The 16651-nt window shown below is 33.0% G+C and overlaps 1 protein-coding gene across 1 annotated transcript in view; it reads right to left on the bottom strand.

Annotated features, from left to right (window-relative positions):
• Positions 1-16259, bottom strand: part of LOC145241391 (voltage-dependent calcium channel type A subunit alpha-1-like) — a 1447749-nt gene extending 1431490 nt beyond the window's left edge. Inside the window, exon 1 of the mRNA XM_080104315.1 lies at positions 15997-16259. Within this exon, the coding sequence (XP_079960441.1) occupies positions 15997-16108 (112 nt within the window). The 5' untranslated portion in view covers positions 16109-16259. The remainder of the gene's footprint in view (positions 1-15996) is intronic.
• Positions 16260-16651: the final 392 nt, after the last annotated feature.

The following is a 16651-nucleotide window of genomic DNA, read 5'->3' as shown; positions in this document are numbered from 1 at the left end:
ACAACAATCAGCCAATGTCATTTACCCTCAGTGTTATCCTCGAGTAACTTTAGGACTTGATAAGATATAAGTCAATCCTTAAAGTAAAGGACACCTCCGATTCATTTTTAGATTAATAATTTCCACCATAAGTAAGTAACTCAGGATGCCACCGCTACATATAGATACAAACAAACGGTAGAAACACATTGGTTCGTTTATTGGATATTGTTTGAAGATAACTTCTCGGTAAATAGTGATCAGACGGTTGTAACTGCAGTAGTTAACTGCTGCTTAGAATTACTACCGAATACTTCTTTCCTGCAAGATATATCTACATGTGAGTTTTCCTTCCCGAAACCCCAACTCTGCGGTCGCCATTTTGAAAAAAAGAATAATCGCGCTATATGGGCGTTCTTATCAGGGCCTCTATCTTTCTATGTATCAGTCTACCTAGTCCTGTACGTATCATCTTATTTATAATGACATATTCCTTTCCCTTCCTTCCCTGTTGTCTCTTTATATATATATATATATATATATATATATATATATATATATATATATATATATATATATTTCTTTTTTTTTTACACAGTGATCACCACTTATCAAGGCCCGGAAGCCACTCAGGGATAAGGGTTATTGCAAGTACATTACATTAGTGTGGAGATTTGATGAAGTGTTTACTTAAGGAGGCGGTTCATTAGGAATTTGTTAACGTTGGACTTGAAGACATACAAGTTGTAGTCCGGTGGGAAGCAGGCAGACGGAACAGAGTTCCACAGGCGTGCAGTTCTAAGAAAGAAGCTTTGTTCATGGAATCCACGTTTTGATTTAGGCACAGATAAATATTGGGGAAATTTTTCACAGTGGATTCAGCTAGACGGGTGTTTTTCGTGAAAGATTGGCGAGGGGGGGCCAGAGATTGGAGTTCAGACGAGCACCTGTCATGGACATAACGATAAAACAAGGATAGGCTCGCAACGTCTCTTCTGTGGGAGAGAGGTTGCAAGGTAGAGAAAAGGGCATCCCCCACTAAGCCACGAAGTCTATTTTGTACTCTGTCAAGGCAGGATAGGCTGTTTTAGCAGCTCCTGCCCAGATATGGCAACAGTATTCCATCCTTGGACGTACTTGGCTTTTATATAAATAGAGAATTGCATCAGTAGTGAGCTATCTTCTGGAGCGGTAGAAGGATCCCACCATCTTTCCAGCGACCTTGGCAACAGACTTTATGTACGTGTTCCATTTCATATGAGGAGTACAGGTCAAACCCAGAAGCTTGTCAAAACACGGGGCCTCACTCAGACGAGAGCCATCCATCCCAATTGATGCCAGATGGGGATCAGAGCGTTCATGATGTAAGGATAGGAGTTTGATTTTAGATGCATTAAAGGTAACCAGCCACGTCTTCCCCCAGTGAACCACGCGCTTGAGATCAGAGGAGAGAGAATCAGAGAGAACTTTGTCATTTACAGCCTTTGATGTGTTGCCGTAGATGGTCGTATATATATATATATATATATATATATATATATGCATAAAAAATGTTCTTTTTTTTATTACATTTTCACCCCCAAAAAAGGCACATTGCCACTTTATTGTAGGGGGCTACTATAAGGGACATAAGCATCAGGGGTACTGTGTAGGAAGTTGGGCAGCAAGATGTCGGTTCACGTTACACTTTAACTTCTGCTTGTCAGTACAGTCGGGGAAGCAGGGATCCGGAAGGGAATTCCAAAGTCTAGATGTTCTGGAGAAGAAACTACTAGGGTAGAAGGCTTTCTTGCATCCAGGCATCTCTACTTTGAAGAGGTGGGATTTAGCTGCTTGTCGGGTTTGTCGGGGGTATTTACGTCGAGGGGGAGCAAGTGCTTAGAGTTTGTCAGAGCATTCACCGTTAAAGTACTTGTAAAACAGGATGCAACAGTTCGTCGGTGTGACAGAAATTGAAGTTTAGCTGTCAGTTTGGCGACTGTCTTTTGAACCTTGTCTAGGAGCGAGAGACTAGTTGCCGATGCACAAGCCCAAATATGACAACAATACTCCATACATGGGCGAATGGTAGTCTTATAGAAGTATAGGATACTTTCAGGTGTTAATAGCTTTATAGCACGATAGAGAGAACCCACCTTCTTCGCAGCGGTTCTGGCAATGTTCTCAATGTAATTTTTTCAACTCATGTTTGCTGTGAACGTTAGGCCGAAGAGTTTAAAGGATGTACTTTCAGATAAAGTCATTGGCCATTGTTATTGGCGGTAGGGAAGGTTTCTTGTAATTAATGAAGGAAACAAGTTTAGTCTTGGCAGCATTGAAGGTGACCATCCATTCTTGTCCCCATTCCACTACGGATCGGAGGTCTTCCTTTAGTGTTTCTGCCATTTCTTTAAATATGTGTTCATTCGTTTTCCTGTTGTGTCTGTTATAGAGCGTGGTGTCGTCAGCATACATACCCATCTCACAGACAATTTTGTCAGGGAGGTCATTTATGAATATTAGGAATAACAGAGGTCCAAGAATAGACCCCTGAGGCACTCCCGCATTTATATCATATTGTTTAGATGTACGACCGACAAGGACAACCTGGATTTATGTTATGTATTCTTCAAGTGATGCTGTATGATCTGATATATATATATATATATATATATATATATATATATATATATATATATATATATATGCCATATATTTTGAGGGGTAAAGCGACCGTCAGACAACACGAGTTACAAAATTGAAGCAAATTTTAATAAATGTATGATATATTGATTTTAAAATCCCCAAACCATGTTTGTTTAGCCTAGGCTAGAGATTGCAACACTCGGTATCTTATGAAATATTGATATTTGAAGACGATTTTTTAACTTTAAGGGCCATCTCTTATGCGCCGATATATATATATATATATATATATATATATGTATATATATATATATATATATATATACATATATATACATATATATATAGGGTATTTATAAACATCTTCCTATTTATCAAACTTCTGCCCCAATAAATTTAGATATATGATTACGAGTGGTATTCCTCAAGTAATGCCTCCTTTTTTATTTCGAATTGTTAATGCTTTGTTATGATGACTGAACTCAGCCATTCATGACTAATAATTTCCATAACCGTTGCAGATGGTATTTATTTGCTCCCCCTACTGAGCAAATTAGGCACAAGGCCGTTTTTAATGTGAGGTAAAAACCAGCTCCCCTAAAAGTAGGCAAAAAGGGGGGGCACTCTGGTTACCAAAAATAATAATTGTCCCAGTATAGAGGGTTTCCCCTCCATTGACTGGTACAAATTATCTTAAATGCAGCATCTGCCGGAACAGATGGTATTTATTTGCTCCCCCACCGAGCAAATTAGGCACAAGGCCAATTTTTAATGTGAGGAGTGAAGGGAGGGGGAAGGGAAAAAGGGGACCAGCTCCCGAGAGGTGGGAAATGGGAGCTGGTTAAAGGTCAGGCATGTGGGGTTGCCCCCACATCTGGTCTTTGCTAGTCATAGCTAGTCATAGCTAGTCATAGCTTGCAGTATCTGTCGGAACAGATGGTATTTATTTGCTCCCCCACTGAGCAAATTAGGCACAAGGCCGTTTTTAATGTGAGGTAAAAACCAGCTCCCCTAAAAGGGGTCACTCTGGTTACCAAAAATAATAATTGTCCCAGTATAGAGGGTTTCCCCTCCATTGACTGGTACAAATTATCTTAAGTGCAGTATCTGTCGGAACAGATACTACACTTTGATCTTGGCCATAACCGTTGCAGATGTTGATGAAGGGAGACACCTAGAAAGCAATCCCTCTCATAAGCGTGCATCAGAAGCAGAGATGCATTATGTAATTCCTTGCAAAAGTGCATTAGGAATTGTTATCACCATGCATAAAAATAAATTCTGAAGCCCAAATGCTAACTCGTATCCATCTAGTCTTAATAGCTGTTCAACCTTTGAGTTAAAAAACAGGACGGTTTTCTTTTGGAACGACTTTCGTATTACAAAGCACGCTCCAGATGCCCACGCGCAGCCAATTCATCATCACTGGCAAAAGTGCATTGAGAATAGTTGTGAATATGTAGAAAAATTAATTCTGAAGCTGAAAATGTCGCTCGTTTTATTCGTACCATTCCTGTCTTCTTAACCTTTTAACGTTTTTCGGTAAAAACTAGAAGGCTTTATATTTCGAACGACCCTTTTAGATACAACGAATATATATATATATATATATATATATATATATATATGAATACATGGATATTTCCCTCTTTATTTCTCTCTCTCTCTCTATCTCTCTCTCTCTCTCTCTCTCTATATATATATATATATCGGCAGGGTACTATTATTGTCCTGCCGATTGACACAATTTGTAATGATTTAAGCAAAAAATAAATAAATAAATAACAAACAACAAAAACCGAGGTTGAAATAATAAAAAAAAAACATATCTACCTTTACTAAAGTATTGAGAACTCTTTCCCCCTGTTTTTTTACCAAATATACCACCTAATTATATATATATATATATATATATATATATATATATATATATATATATATATATATATTATAGATCGGCCGGATAATATTATTGTCCTGCCGATTGACAGAATTTTCAACGATTTAAGCAAAAAAACAACAACAAAAAACAAATATACCGCCTAATTATATATATATATATATATATATATATATATATATATATATATATATATATATATATATATATATATATCCCGCTTTATAACTATGTCTGAGTGCACGCCTGCGTGGCTACTAATTCTTAATTATTCGAACGGTATCTAAATTTTTATAATTTATAAAAATAACAAGTGATTTAGTAAATTGTGATAAAACCATCACCATAGGCATCTAATATCGATGGGAAAAAGGAGACTAAACGATGTATGTTAATATTGAACCAGACAAATCTGTATCAAAATTCATGTATACAAATAAGTACATTGTGAATATCCATGTAAAGTTCCAATTGAACTCTCTAGGCTGCAACTACTACGATTTTTTGAAATAAATAATTGTATGAAAAGAATGTAACGCCTTTAAAAACTATTATAGCAAAGGTGGAAACATTATTATTTAATATCCATCGTTGATCTTAGTATATATCTGTTTGAAGCTGAAACTATACTATTACTTTTATTAATTATAATAATTATAGGGAGAAAGAGGATAATACAGTTTTTACAGCCATATAATATAATAATACGAACTCTGCATTAACCAAATTATAATATTTAAGCGTATTTTCCGATAGAGCAATGCCGGGCGGCCTTATATATATATATATATATATATATATATATATATATATATATATATATATATATATTAACGGTAAGAATATATATATATATATATATATATATATATATATATATATAAACGGTGAGAAAAGAGGCTTGCCTTTTTTCTGTTGTTCTCGGCCTTCGGGCCGGGATCAAAGTGTAGTATCTTTTCCGGCAGATACTGCAAGCAAGGACCATATGTGGGGGGAAACCCCACATATAAGACCTTGGTCAATATGGGGGCAGCCCTTCATACCAATTGTCACTATCCAGCTCCCATACTCCCCGGAGAGTTGATCTCTATTTCCCCTTCACTCCTCACATTAAAAATCGGCCTTTTGCCTAATTTGCTCGGTGGAGGGGCAAATAAATACCTTATCTTTTTTCTGTTGTTATTGGCCTTCGGGCCTGGATCAAAGTGTAGTATCTGTTCTGCAGATGCTGCACTCAAGGTAAGTTGTCCCAGTCAATGGAGGGGAAACCCTCTATACGGGGACAATTATTATTTTTAGTAACCAGAGTGCCCCCTTTTTGCCTACTTTTCGGGGAGCTGGTTTTTACCCCACATAAAAACGGCCTTGTGTCTAATTTGCTTTGGTGGTGAAGCAAATAAATACAATAAACGGTGAGGAATAAAATATATATATAACATTTATATCATCTAGAACAAAAAGGGAAAGTTATGGGGAAAATTAAGAAAAAACTCTTTAGAAAGAAATGACATTTCGAAGCTTAATACTTCCCATCAGAAAAATGCGAATATAGGAAAAACTGGCTTAACAAAGATTAAATAGATAAAAACAATATATGAAATAAGAATCAAGAAATAGGATTATATGGTAAATAGTAATTTAAAGTAATTACAACGCATAAAGGTATTAGTGAAATAAATTACCTACGTATATACTACCCTTCCGATTTACCCTTATATGTTGTACCTGAGTTTAATTACTATATACCATATTATCCGATTCCATACTTAAATATGATTAAGCCAAATTTTTCTATATACGCATTTTGTATAATTCTTGCCCGTTTCTTCTTCCGTTTAGAAGCATTTAGCTTCGAAATGCTATGGCATAAAGAGTTTTTCCTTAACTTTTCCTTATTGTTATGAGGATCTAATAAAGTTATATATAACTTTTATTCCTCATCTTTCATTTAATATTATAGTGTATATATATATATATATATATATATATATATATATATATATATATATATATATATATATATATATATATATATATATATACACCGCTGATAAAAAATTTAAGGCCATTTAAAAATATTAAAAAAAAGATAAAAACTTTTTTTAAGGATAGATTTTACACTCTTCCGACTTAAGGTTACTTATACTACAATCGAAATGGTTATGGAAACAAAAAGCTACATTCCAAAGATTTATTTTTAAAATTTACATTTTTATTAAATTAGGCTTTTTACACATGATCAAAATCATAAGACCAGAGACAAAAAATTTATTAAATTCTACAAAAATGTATGAAAAGTCTATAAAAGCATTCAACAATCGAACTTAATAATGAGTTCTACCTCCACTGATTCTTATGAGTTCAAACATTCTTTGGGGCATGCAAGAAATAAGGATTTCAATTAAGGTGCGGGGGATCCTGCTCCAATTTCTGGAGATGGCTTCACGAAGTTAATTTTTTGTTGAACATTGTTTGCCATTTCGATGCACCTTTCTTTTCATCCATCCCCAAATATTTTCAATTGGGTTCAAGTCCGGTGAGCATGCAGGATGCCCCTAGAGATAAACTCTATTTTCTTGTAGAAAGCTCAAGGGGCGTCTTGCAGTGTGGATTGCAGCATTATCCTGTTGGAATAACCATCAATCCACACACAAAAGATGACCCTCCATCATCAAAGATGCTTTTTGTAGCATGCTAACATAACCAGCTGCTGTTTGCCGACCCTGCACTACCTGGAGCTCCATCGTTACTAAAAAGCACCCCATACAATTATGGACCCTCCACCACAATACCGCGTGGAAAAAAAATTCGAGGGGCATATTTTTGCCATGCCAATTACGCTGGAAGCCATCAGAACCATCTAAATTGATTTTTTTCTCATCAGAAAACAGGACTTTCTTCCACTTCTTAACGTCTCAGGTTTGGTATTCACGACCTAATCTTAAGCGATCCACTTTGGGACGTGGAAGCAATCGAGGAATTTGTTTACGCTTTTTATTTACCATGCTTTTTTGTTGTAAGTGTCGTCTGATGGTTATTAGACTGCAATCAGCATCTGTAACCGCCTTAATTTTACTAGAAGAAAGTCCTCTGTCATTTATAACAAACCTTCTGATTCTCCTACTCAATGCAGGAGAAATTCTGGGGGGTGGCTACCAAAGGATTTTGCTTTTCCATAATTCTCAGTGTCCTTTAGAAAGTTGCAAATAGCAGTTTTACTGCGATTTACCTTAGCTGCTATCGCTCGTTGTGACAAACTTTGCTTATGGAATCCTAGAATTCCAGAGCACTTAACTTCAGTTAATTTTCTTGTTTTAGGGATGGTAACACCTTTACACAGTTATTGCTAATCTGTAACTGACCTAAAAACATTAGAATTACCATAAATCTAACTATTTATACCCTTGGTCTTATAATATTGATCATGTGTAAAAAGCCTTATTTAATAAAAATGCAAATTTCTAAATAATATTTTTTTATGTATAATTTTTATTTTCATAACCTTTTAGATTGTATGATTAATAACCTTATATAGGAAGAGTTTAAAAACTGCCCTTAAAAAAGAGGGTTTTTGTAAAAGATTTTTAAGTGGTCTTTAATTTTTGATCCGCAATGAGTGTGTCTGTATTAGAATTTTCAGAATGTCAGATGATACAATTATTTCTGAAGTTTAACAATGCCGCAACTAGCAACTAACATGAGTCATGCAATCCATCAAACCAGAAGTTAAGGACCTGATTTAGAGTTATCAGTTGAACATATTCGAACTATGGATTCGAAATCCGAAATAGTAATATGCGAGGCGAGTACCCTGTAACTTACGCAATCGCGCCACAAAAAGGAAGTCTGTTAGACAACACAAATCAATCAAACCGTGGAGAAACTCGGCTGTGGAATGTTCCTATTTCGTCTTAAACGTCAAAAGACTTTAATCATACAGTCACCGAGAAAACTAGCCGATGTCTCACAAGTAGGATTTTTACACTCGCTAACAACAAGCTAATCAAGCGAGAAAATTAATATTAGAATTTTCTGGATATAAGATGATATATTTGCACATTTAATCAACGACGCAGCTCACACGAGCTAAACACGCCAACAAACCGGAAGTCCAGGATTCGGCTTTTGCTCACATTTTGGCTCTTCATCGAAACCTGAGTCTTGAACTTCCGTTTCGTTGGCTTGCATGGCTCGTATGAGCTATGGCGTTGTTTACCTATGAATATATATATATATATATATATATATATATATATATATATATACATATATGTATATATATATATATATATATGTGTGTGTGTGTGTGTAATAAAAGTTAAGGTATGAATTTATGAATTTACGTTTTTCTTTTCAGACGGAAATTTGGTGGAAAAAACTATATAAATTAAATAAATACGGTTTCATTAAATACGGTTTGTTTTTGGCGAATGTACATGATTAAGTGTTTTAGGCATTTTGTATATCATGAAACTATCGATTCTTTAAATGGGCACGAACAGTGTTCTTTTAATAAAGTGTTGTTGATGAAATTTTGATAATTTTATGAATACTGATACTATATTAGACACTTTAGTCCTATTATATTCTATTGAGCTACTACATAAACGTTTATGTGTACTTAAAGACAATTATAATACATGCCTACATATCTGTATTCATATCTCTCTCACTATCCCTCTTCATATATGTATATATTATTATTATTATTATTATTATTAATCAAAAAAATTCAGTTTGCAATAATATAAGGAAAATTGGATTAAAATTCTGCAAATTAAAATTTATACCAACTTTGTTTTTCTGGCAAGGAATACAGAATTTTTAAACATTTTGTTCGTATTCCATAAAGTTTCAATGAATAGCTCATACCTAAATCAATATAATTTTGTAATTAGCACATAAATTGACAAGTAAAATTGTGAAGGAAAACATATTTGCTGATAAAATTCCGGAATAAATAAAATGGACATGTCAGAAGAATCGAGGATCGACGAAAAACTGTTACCATAGTGATTTAATTCAAAGACAATTGTTGATTGGTTGCTTTGTTTTACGGCATATCAACCCTTTCCAGGTTATTTTATGCCGAATCCGGTTATTTTGAAGAAATATTTTTTTAATAGAATACATTTGTTTTTTGCAATTCGGTTTATATTTAACCCATAGTTGGGACCCTAACAGGTACTACCACTCCGGGTCAGAGTGGACCTGGGAGCAATGGCAATTAAAGGGTGGCTCCACACTCCCCGAATCCCGCAAGCTGGGACCTCACCATCGGATATAGTTTTAGGTCATATCCAGGATCTCACAGACAATGACAAAGTTGGATATTCCAATGTGCATATAGTACAGTCCAACATGAAAATGAAATCTATAGGCTGGACGATAAATCCAATGCGAAAGTAACATCCGCAAACTTTTTGTAAGAAGAAATTCAATACAGAAACCAAGTGGAAAAATTTATATTGTCTCCCAACAAGAGAAACACGTCGACGAACAGAATATAATTTTTAAAGTAAATTTTAGGATGCTACTTTCGCATTGATTTTACGCTCCAGCCTTTTAGATTTCATTTTCCGTTGGACAATATCGTATGCATATACGCATTAGAATATCCAACTTTTGGAGTATCTTTGGATTATACCATTAGTTTTAACTTTTCATTCATCAAACCTGAACTTCATTCAATATTGGCTTTTAATCTATTCCTTCTGGCCTTCAACCATTTTTTTTTTCAAAATTTTAGTTTTCAATTTATGTGCTAACAAAATTTAGAGACTGACTACTAATATCATTTTGCTAACTACGTTTTATCTGAGGATGTTCTGTAGAAAAAAAATAATGTTTGTATTCGTAGTCGAAAATAAATGTGTTTCTAATTTTTAATTGACAGAATTGAAACTCAAGTTTCTTATGTATATGGTAGTTCCAAAATTAAAACATTTTCTTAACTCAAAACATTAAACAGCTACTGGAAAGGGAGTGATACACTATTAACTAGCAAAGTTTTGTACTCCAGAATTAATTTTTCTATATAGTCACCCAATCCTCAATATACTTTTGCGAGCGAAGAACGATGGCAGTGCATGGGTGTGCGGAGCGCGGTTTGCCATATCAAACCCGTTTTGTTTTTGTAACTCAAAAAGTTTAAAAGCTTCAATTTTTGTAACTAAAAAAGTTTAAAAGCTACGAATTTGATATTTTTGTGCTTCAAATTTTTTTTACCATATAGTCTTCACTATTCTCAATGCACTTTAGACAGGAATTCAGTTATTCATTTCTGCTTCTGACGCACATCTATGAGAGACGTTGCATTTCTAAAGTCTCACACTGTCAATATCTGTAACAAACAGACGAAACTTTCGGATCCTGAATTTATGAATTCATTTCTCATAATAATGCAATTTGCAATGTCCTCTGATCCATTCGAACAAAATAAAAAATAAATGGCATTTGTTTTTTAGATCGCCCCTCGTAAACCCACACACATACACAAAATATATATATATATGGGGGTATATATGTGTGGATATATATATATATATATATATATATATATTAAGCAATATGTCAATATATATATATATATTCAGCAATATATCCAGATATATATATATATATACATATATATATATATATATATATATTCAGCCATATCTCTCTCTCTCTCTCTCTCTCTATATATATATATATATATATATTCAACCATATATCAGTATGTATGTATGTATCTTTCTCTCTCTCTCTCTCTCTCTATATATATATATATATATAGAGAGAGAGAGATACATACATACATACTGATATATGGTTGAATATATATATATATATATATATATTCAGCCATATATCCATATATGTATATATATATTCAGCCATATATCCATATATGTATATATATTCAGTCATATATCAATCTATATATATATATATATATATATATATATATATATATATATATATATATATAATTTTTGGTTCGTTAGTTATTCATAAAACGGTATTTCTACATTACCAATGTAATTGAAATATTCAGACAGTCTATCCTTAGAGTTTTTATATTCTTAAAATAAATTAAAATTGCAAATTATAAACGTAATTAAAATAAAGATATTTTTCGTTAGTCGATTCTGCGAGACGCTTCTCAGTTTTACTTCCGGTAAGTTCCGTGTAAACGACTCCTGAATTACAAGATTTTAATCGATAAGTAAAAAAAAGCATCCCCTATTTTTAAAATCTAAATTAATTTCTTTATCTTCCCTATTTTTTTAATTTTAAATTCATTTGTTTATCTAAATGCTTTTGCTCCATTGAATATTACGTTTTAATTGTTTAGTTTCTTTAACGACATTTTTTGTATAAATACTAGAAAAAAAAATACACAAAAAGTTTCTCTCACTTGTTCGAAACTATAAAAAAATAAGAAAGTTGCTGTTTAATTTTTGTTACTTGCTCCAGCGTATTATAAAAACCTAACCTCCCCATGTTAAAAACGGCTTTCGGATTAAACACCCTTCCAAACCGCGAAAGCCGTTCTTAACGTATGGCGGTTGGGCGTTACTCAGAAAGCCGTTTTCAACATATGGAGGTTGGGGTGTTTATAATAGACTGGGGCATGTCGTAAAATTAACGAAGTTGCTATTATTTATTGCAAAAATTGCTTAGAATTTATTTATTTGACAAAGAAAAAACGACATTTTCTACCAGCATTTAATAATAAATACAAATAAACGGTAGTTTTTTTTGATTTTTCGTTTTTTTTCTGTCGATGTTTCTATATTTAAAATTTTACTTTACTTTTCCTAGCCTCCATCCATCTCTCCATTTCCCCCACTCTCTCTCAATCGATCTTTTTCTCTATATCACCCTCTCCATCTCTCTTTGAGCCCCATTCTTTCTCTAATCCCTTCTATCTCTTCCCCTTTCTCTCCTTTCCTCTGTCTTGCTTCCCCTCTGTTTCTAACTCTCCTCCTCTGTCTGCCTATCTCTACCTCCCTCTATCTCTCTCTATCTCCTTCTCTTTCTCTATTTCCCTCTCACGTTCTCTTTCCTATCTATATATCTTCCTCTCTATATGTCCATCTCTAATCCCTCGTCCTATTTTAGTCTCCTAAATGAATTACAATACGGCATTGTCAAAACATGAATAAATCCTATTTTAGTCACCTAATTGACTTACTGTGAGAATAGAAGTTATTTGGAAATTACTGCTACCTTAAATGGCACCAGGAGTAACTGGTAAAACCTTTCTAATTAAATTGATTTTGGCAGCCATTCCGTGATAAAATGACATAGCCTTAGCCCTTGCTGCATGCGGAATACCTGCGACCTTGCTACAAACTATTTATTCTATTTTGAAACGTTCAATTATTAAAAAATCTCATGTTCGACATCTTCAAAACATCCAGTATGAGGAAAACTATTGCAGAAATGCAAACTTGTTGTTTGGGATGAATGCAAACAGTACGCGAATAATCACTTGAGGCTCTTGGTTGATCCTTGAAAGATTTGTGTGACAATGTCAGACCATTTGGGAATGCAGTAATATTGCTTGCAGGGGATTTCAGACAAATGTTACCTGCAATTTCCCAATCAACACCAGCAGATGAAATAAATGCTTGCCTCAAATACTCTACTTTTTGGTGCCATGTGAAGACATTAAACTTAACTCAAAATACGCGTGTCCAGTTACAGACTGCTCGATCCGCACAGAAATTTTTGCATCACTTGTGGGAAATTGAGTACGAAACAGTGCCAGCTGATCCGAGTTAAAGGTTTATATTCTTTGACACTTAACTTTTGTAATTTTATTAGAGCAAAAGACACTTTGGTTTAAAAGGTTTTTGCAGATATTCAAATTAATTATACGAATTCCACTTGACTGAGTGAATGAGCTATTCTTACAGCTCAATACAAAGATGCCCATGAACTTAACGCTATAATTCAACGTAAAATTCCAAGTGAGGTAGTCAAATACAAATTCATCGACACTGTTGTGGAAGCAGATAAAGTTGTTAACTATCCAACAGCTATATTTGCAAAGGATGCCACCGCATGTATTGCAAGTGCAAATTGGCGTACTAATTATCATGTTGTGAAATATAAACCAATCCAAGCTTTGCAATGGCACATGGCTTGCAGTAAAAAAAATATCATAGAAACAACAATCTTAACAGGACCTTTCACAGGTGAATATCTCTTCATTCCACGCATTCCTATGATTCAACCGGATATACTATTACACTTTAGGAAATTTCACTTTCCAATTTTATTGTCGTTTTCAATAACCATTAACAAAGCTCAGGGAACAATCTTTACAAGTGTGTGGCTTACAGTTACACACTGACTTTTTTTTTCACATGGACAATTTATGCTATGTGTTCAAGAGTCACCAAACCAGAAAATCTCTATATCAGCCAAGAAAATGGAACAACAAAAACGGTGTACCCATACGAAATTGAAAATAAGACCTATAGGAAACATGCATTTTTTCATTTTTGAATTTTTTCCATTGCACCAATTTGAGCTACAGCAACGCGTATCAGGATAAAGCTGTATATATATATATATATATATATATATATATATATGTATATATATAGCCGTATGTCAGTATAAATATGTATATATATTCATTCATTTTTCTATATATACATATATACACACACTATATATATATATATATATATATATATATATATATATATATACAGCTATATGTCAAAATACATAGGTCGAATAAGGGATACTTTTGTCTGTTTTATTTTGTAAACATTTTTCCAATAAGTCCTTTGTGTAGATTTGCTAGGATCTTGTAAACTGATGTACAGAAATATTCAAAACATATTTATCTAATAAATTAGTTTTTGGAAAATTCATTCATAACATAGTGATCCATCGACAACAGATTATTAAAATCTTACACAAACACATCATACTTTTTCAGCGGAATGTGAGTTATAGAGAAAATGCGCCGCTCTTACCACAAGATAAGTTATGACTGCATATATGGATACTTGCGCTGCATGGAATGACTTCAGCTATTCGAAAGTTTTATTTAAAAATCTACCAAAACTTTGTAGTGTCGTCTAATTTACTGTGTAACTAAGGGATGTATAAGACTATGTATACATCTCTCGGTAATTGATTACTTTCGGACGGGCATCATAGTGTAGAAACTGTTTTTGATAAAAGAAACAAATCCGGAGAACATATGTCATAATAGTATTTATATTATCACGGAAATGTATATGTATATACTTGTGTCTATCTATCTATCTTACTATCTCTGTATATATATATATATATATATATATATATATATACATACATATATATATATATATATATATATATATATATATATATATTGGTGATAATATATGAAACAAAATAAATAGACATGCGCTCGGCTATTTATACGTCTATTCACGTTGGTTTTGTATAGTATTACCAAAAAGACATATTGAGACGTTTGGGTTTCTTTTTGCAAAACTACAAATATATAAATATATATATTTCTGTGTTGGTTTGTGTGTATCCGTTCGTTCGTGCACGTGCGTGTGTGAGCATATGTTTTTGTATGTAACTGTTGTTCTATAGAAGGAGAATGTTTTTGAAAGTATTATTTTTTAATAAGGTATGCTTTTTGATTTTTTTTCTTTTCGAAAACTTGTTTCATTCTATAAAAAACATCCGTTATAACTTCCCGGATATTCCTGATTTTTTTCAATTTAATTTTTATTTCATTTTTCAACAAACTTTTTTGTTGATTATTAGAATTGTATGAAACTAAGATTGATAGTTATTAATTTCTTGTTTTTCTTTAATATTCATCCAAAATAATTGAATATCCAATCTGTTAACATACGAGGATTTGCTAAGTATTTTAAAACTAAAACTGGCTTTCTATTCAATATTACACACTTCCAAAAATTGTCCAAAGTAACATATACCATTCTATCAGTTAAAATAACAGATTAAAACGACCGCCTTGTTTACATTGAAACCGAAATGCATTCAGGTTGATATTTTTAATTACATTTTTTATAAGATTTAAAAAATTTCGTTCCATCTTAGGCTATTGCATTTTTATTGCAACAACTATTCTATTATTAGTAGATAAAATTACCAACCTTTCGACTATCATACCGCAAATCTGCGTTCCAGCCGACTACAATATGATCGTTTTCAAGACCAATGTAAACAAGTTTAGTTGAGCCGTCCTCTTAATTAAATTCCACCATTAGCAACCATTATGCTGTTGTCTCACCGATTACCTTACATTTATTAGTCATTATCCTGGAGTGGCCTTTAGGCCTTGATAAGTAGTAAGTCTTTTGCAAAAAAAAAAGAAGATATATAAGAAATAGTAATTCAATTTTCGTGGTCATAAAAAAACATGCACACACATACATACACACACGTGATGTTTTGATATAACTTTATTAAAACAGGGATGCGTCTTAGCAAAGATGAAGCAAACTCACCTCTATCGTCATCATCGTACTCATCCATGTGGTTAATGTAAGCTCCCCTTTCTTCGTCGTATGAGCCTTCCTCGTCGGAGTAGGCGTGTTTAGCACCGCTTCGAATATGCATTTTCGCGTGTTTTCAGTTTTAAATATCCTCTTGAAAATATTTTCAAAGCTGGTATACTTTTTTTTTTCTCCTTTAAAAATATATGTTGAATATTTTTGTATTTAATTTTTTTTTTTAGCTTATTTTAGAAAGTAAGTTCGTATAACGCAGCTGTTTATGGTCCAACTTAAGGGCATTTCGAGTTTTTTTTTTTTTAAATTTTATATACACATATTTAAAAAAAAAATATCCTCCCACTTTTAGTTTGTGTCACAAATCAGGATTTGTGACAAACACGAACGTATACAGTGTTCACTGTAACAAAAGTTTAGTAAAACTCAACATCGACTTTCCTGTCACATGTGCTTACATCTGTCACAGTGACAGCTTTAAATTGAATTTATGTTTTTTTATATATTCTAATCAAGTATTTTTTTAATTGTTTTCTTTCTTTCTGTCATCTTTTCGAAAATTGTTTTTTCTTATGTGCATGATATTGCATATAAACAAAAAAAAACATAACTTTCTTATTATTTTATTCTTTTTTTTTCTTTTGTTTTATGG

The sequence above is a fragment of the Euprymna scolopes genome, chromosome 20 (assembly GCF_053919585.1).
Source record: "Euprymna scolopes isolate OS-2025 chromosome 20, ASM5391958v1, whole genome shotgun sequence".
Classification (NCBI taxonomy): domain Eukaryota; kingdom Metazoa; phylum Mollusca; class Cephalopoda; order Sepiida; family Sepiolidae; genus Euprymna; species Euprymna scolopes.
This window is presented reverse-complemented; position numbering and strand designations above follow the sequence as displayed.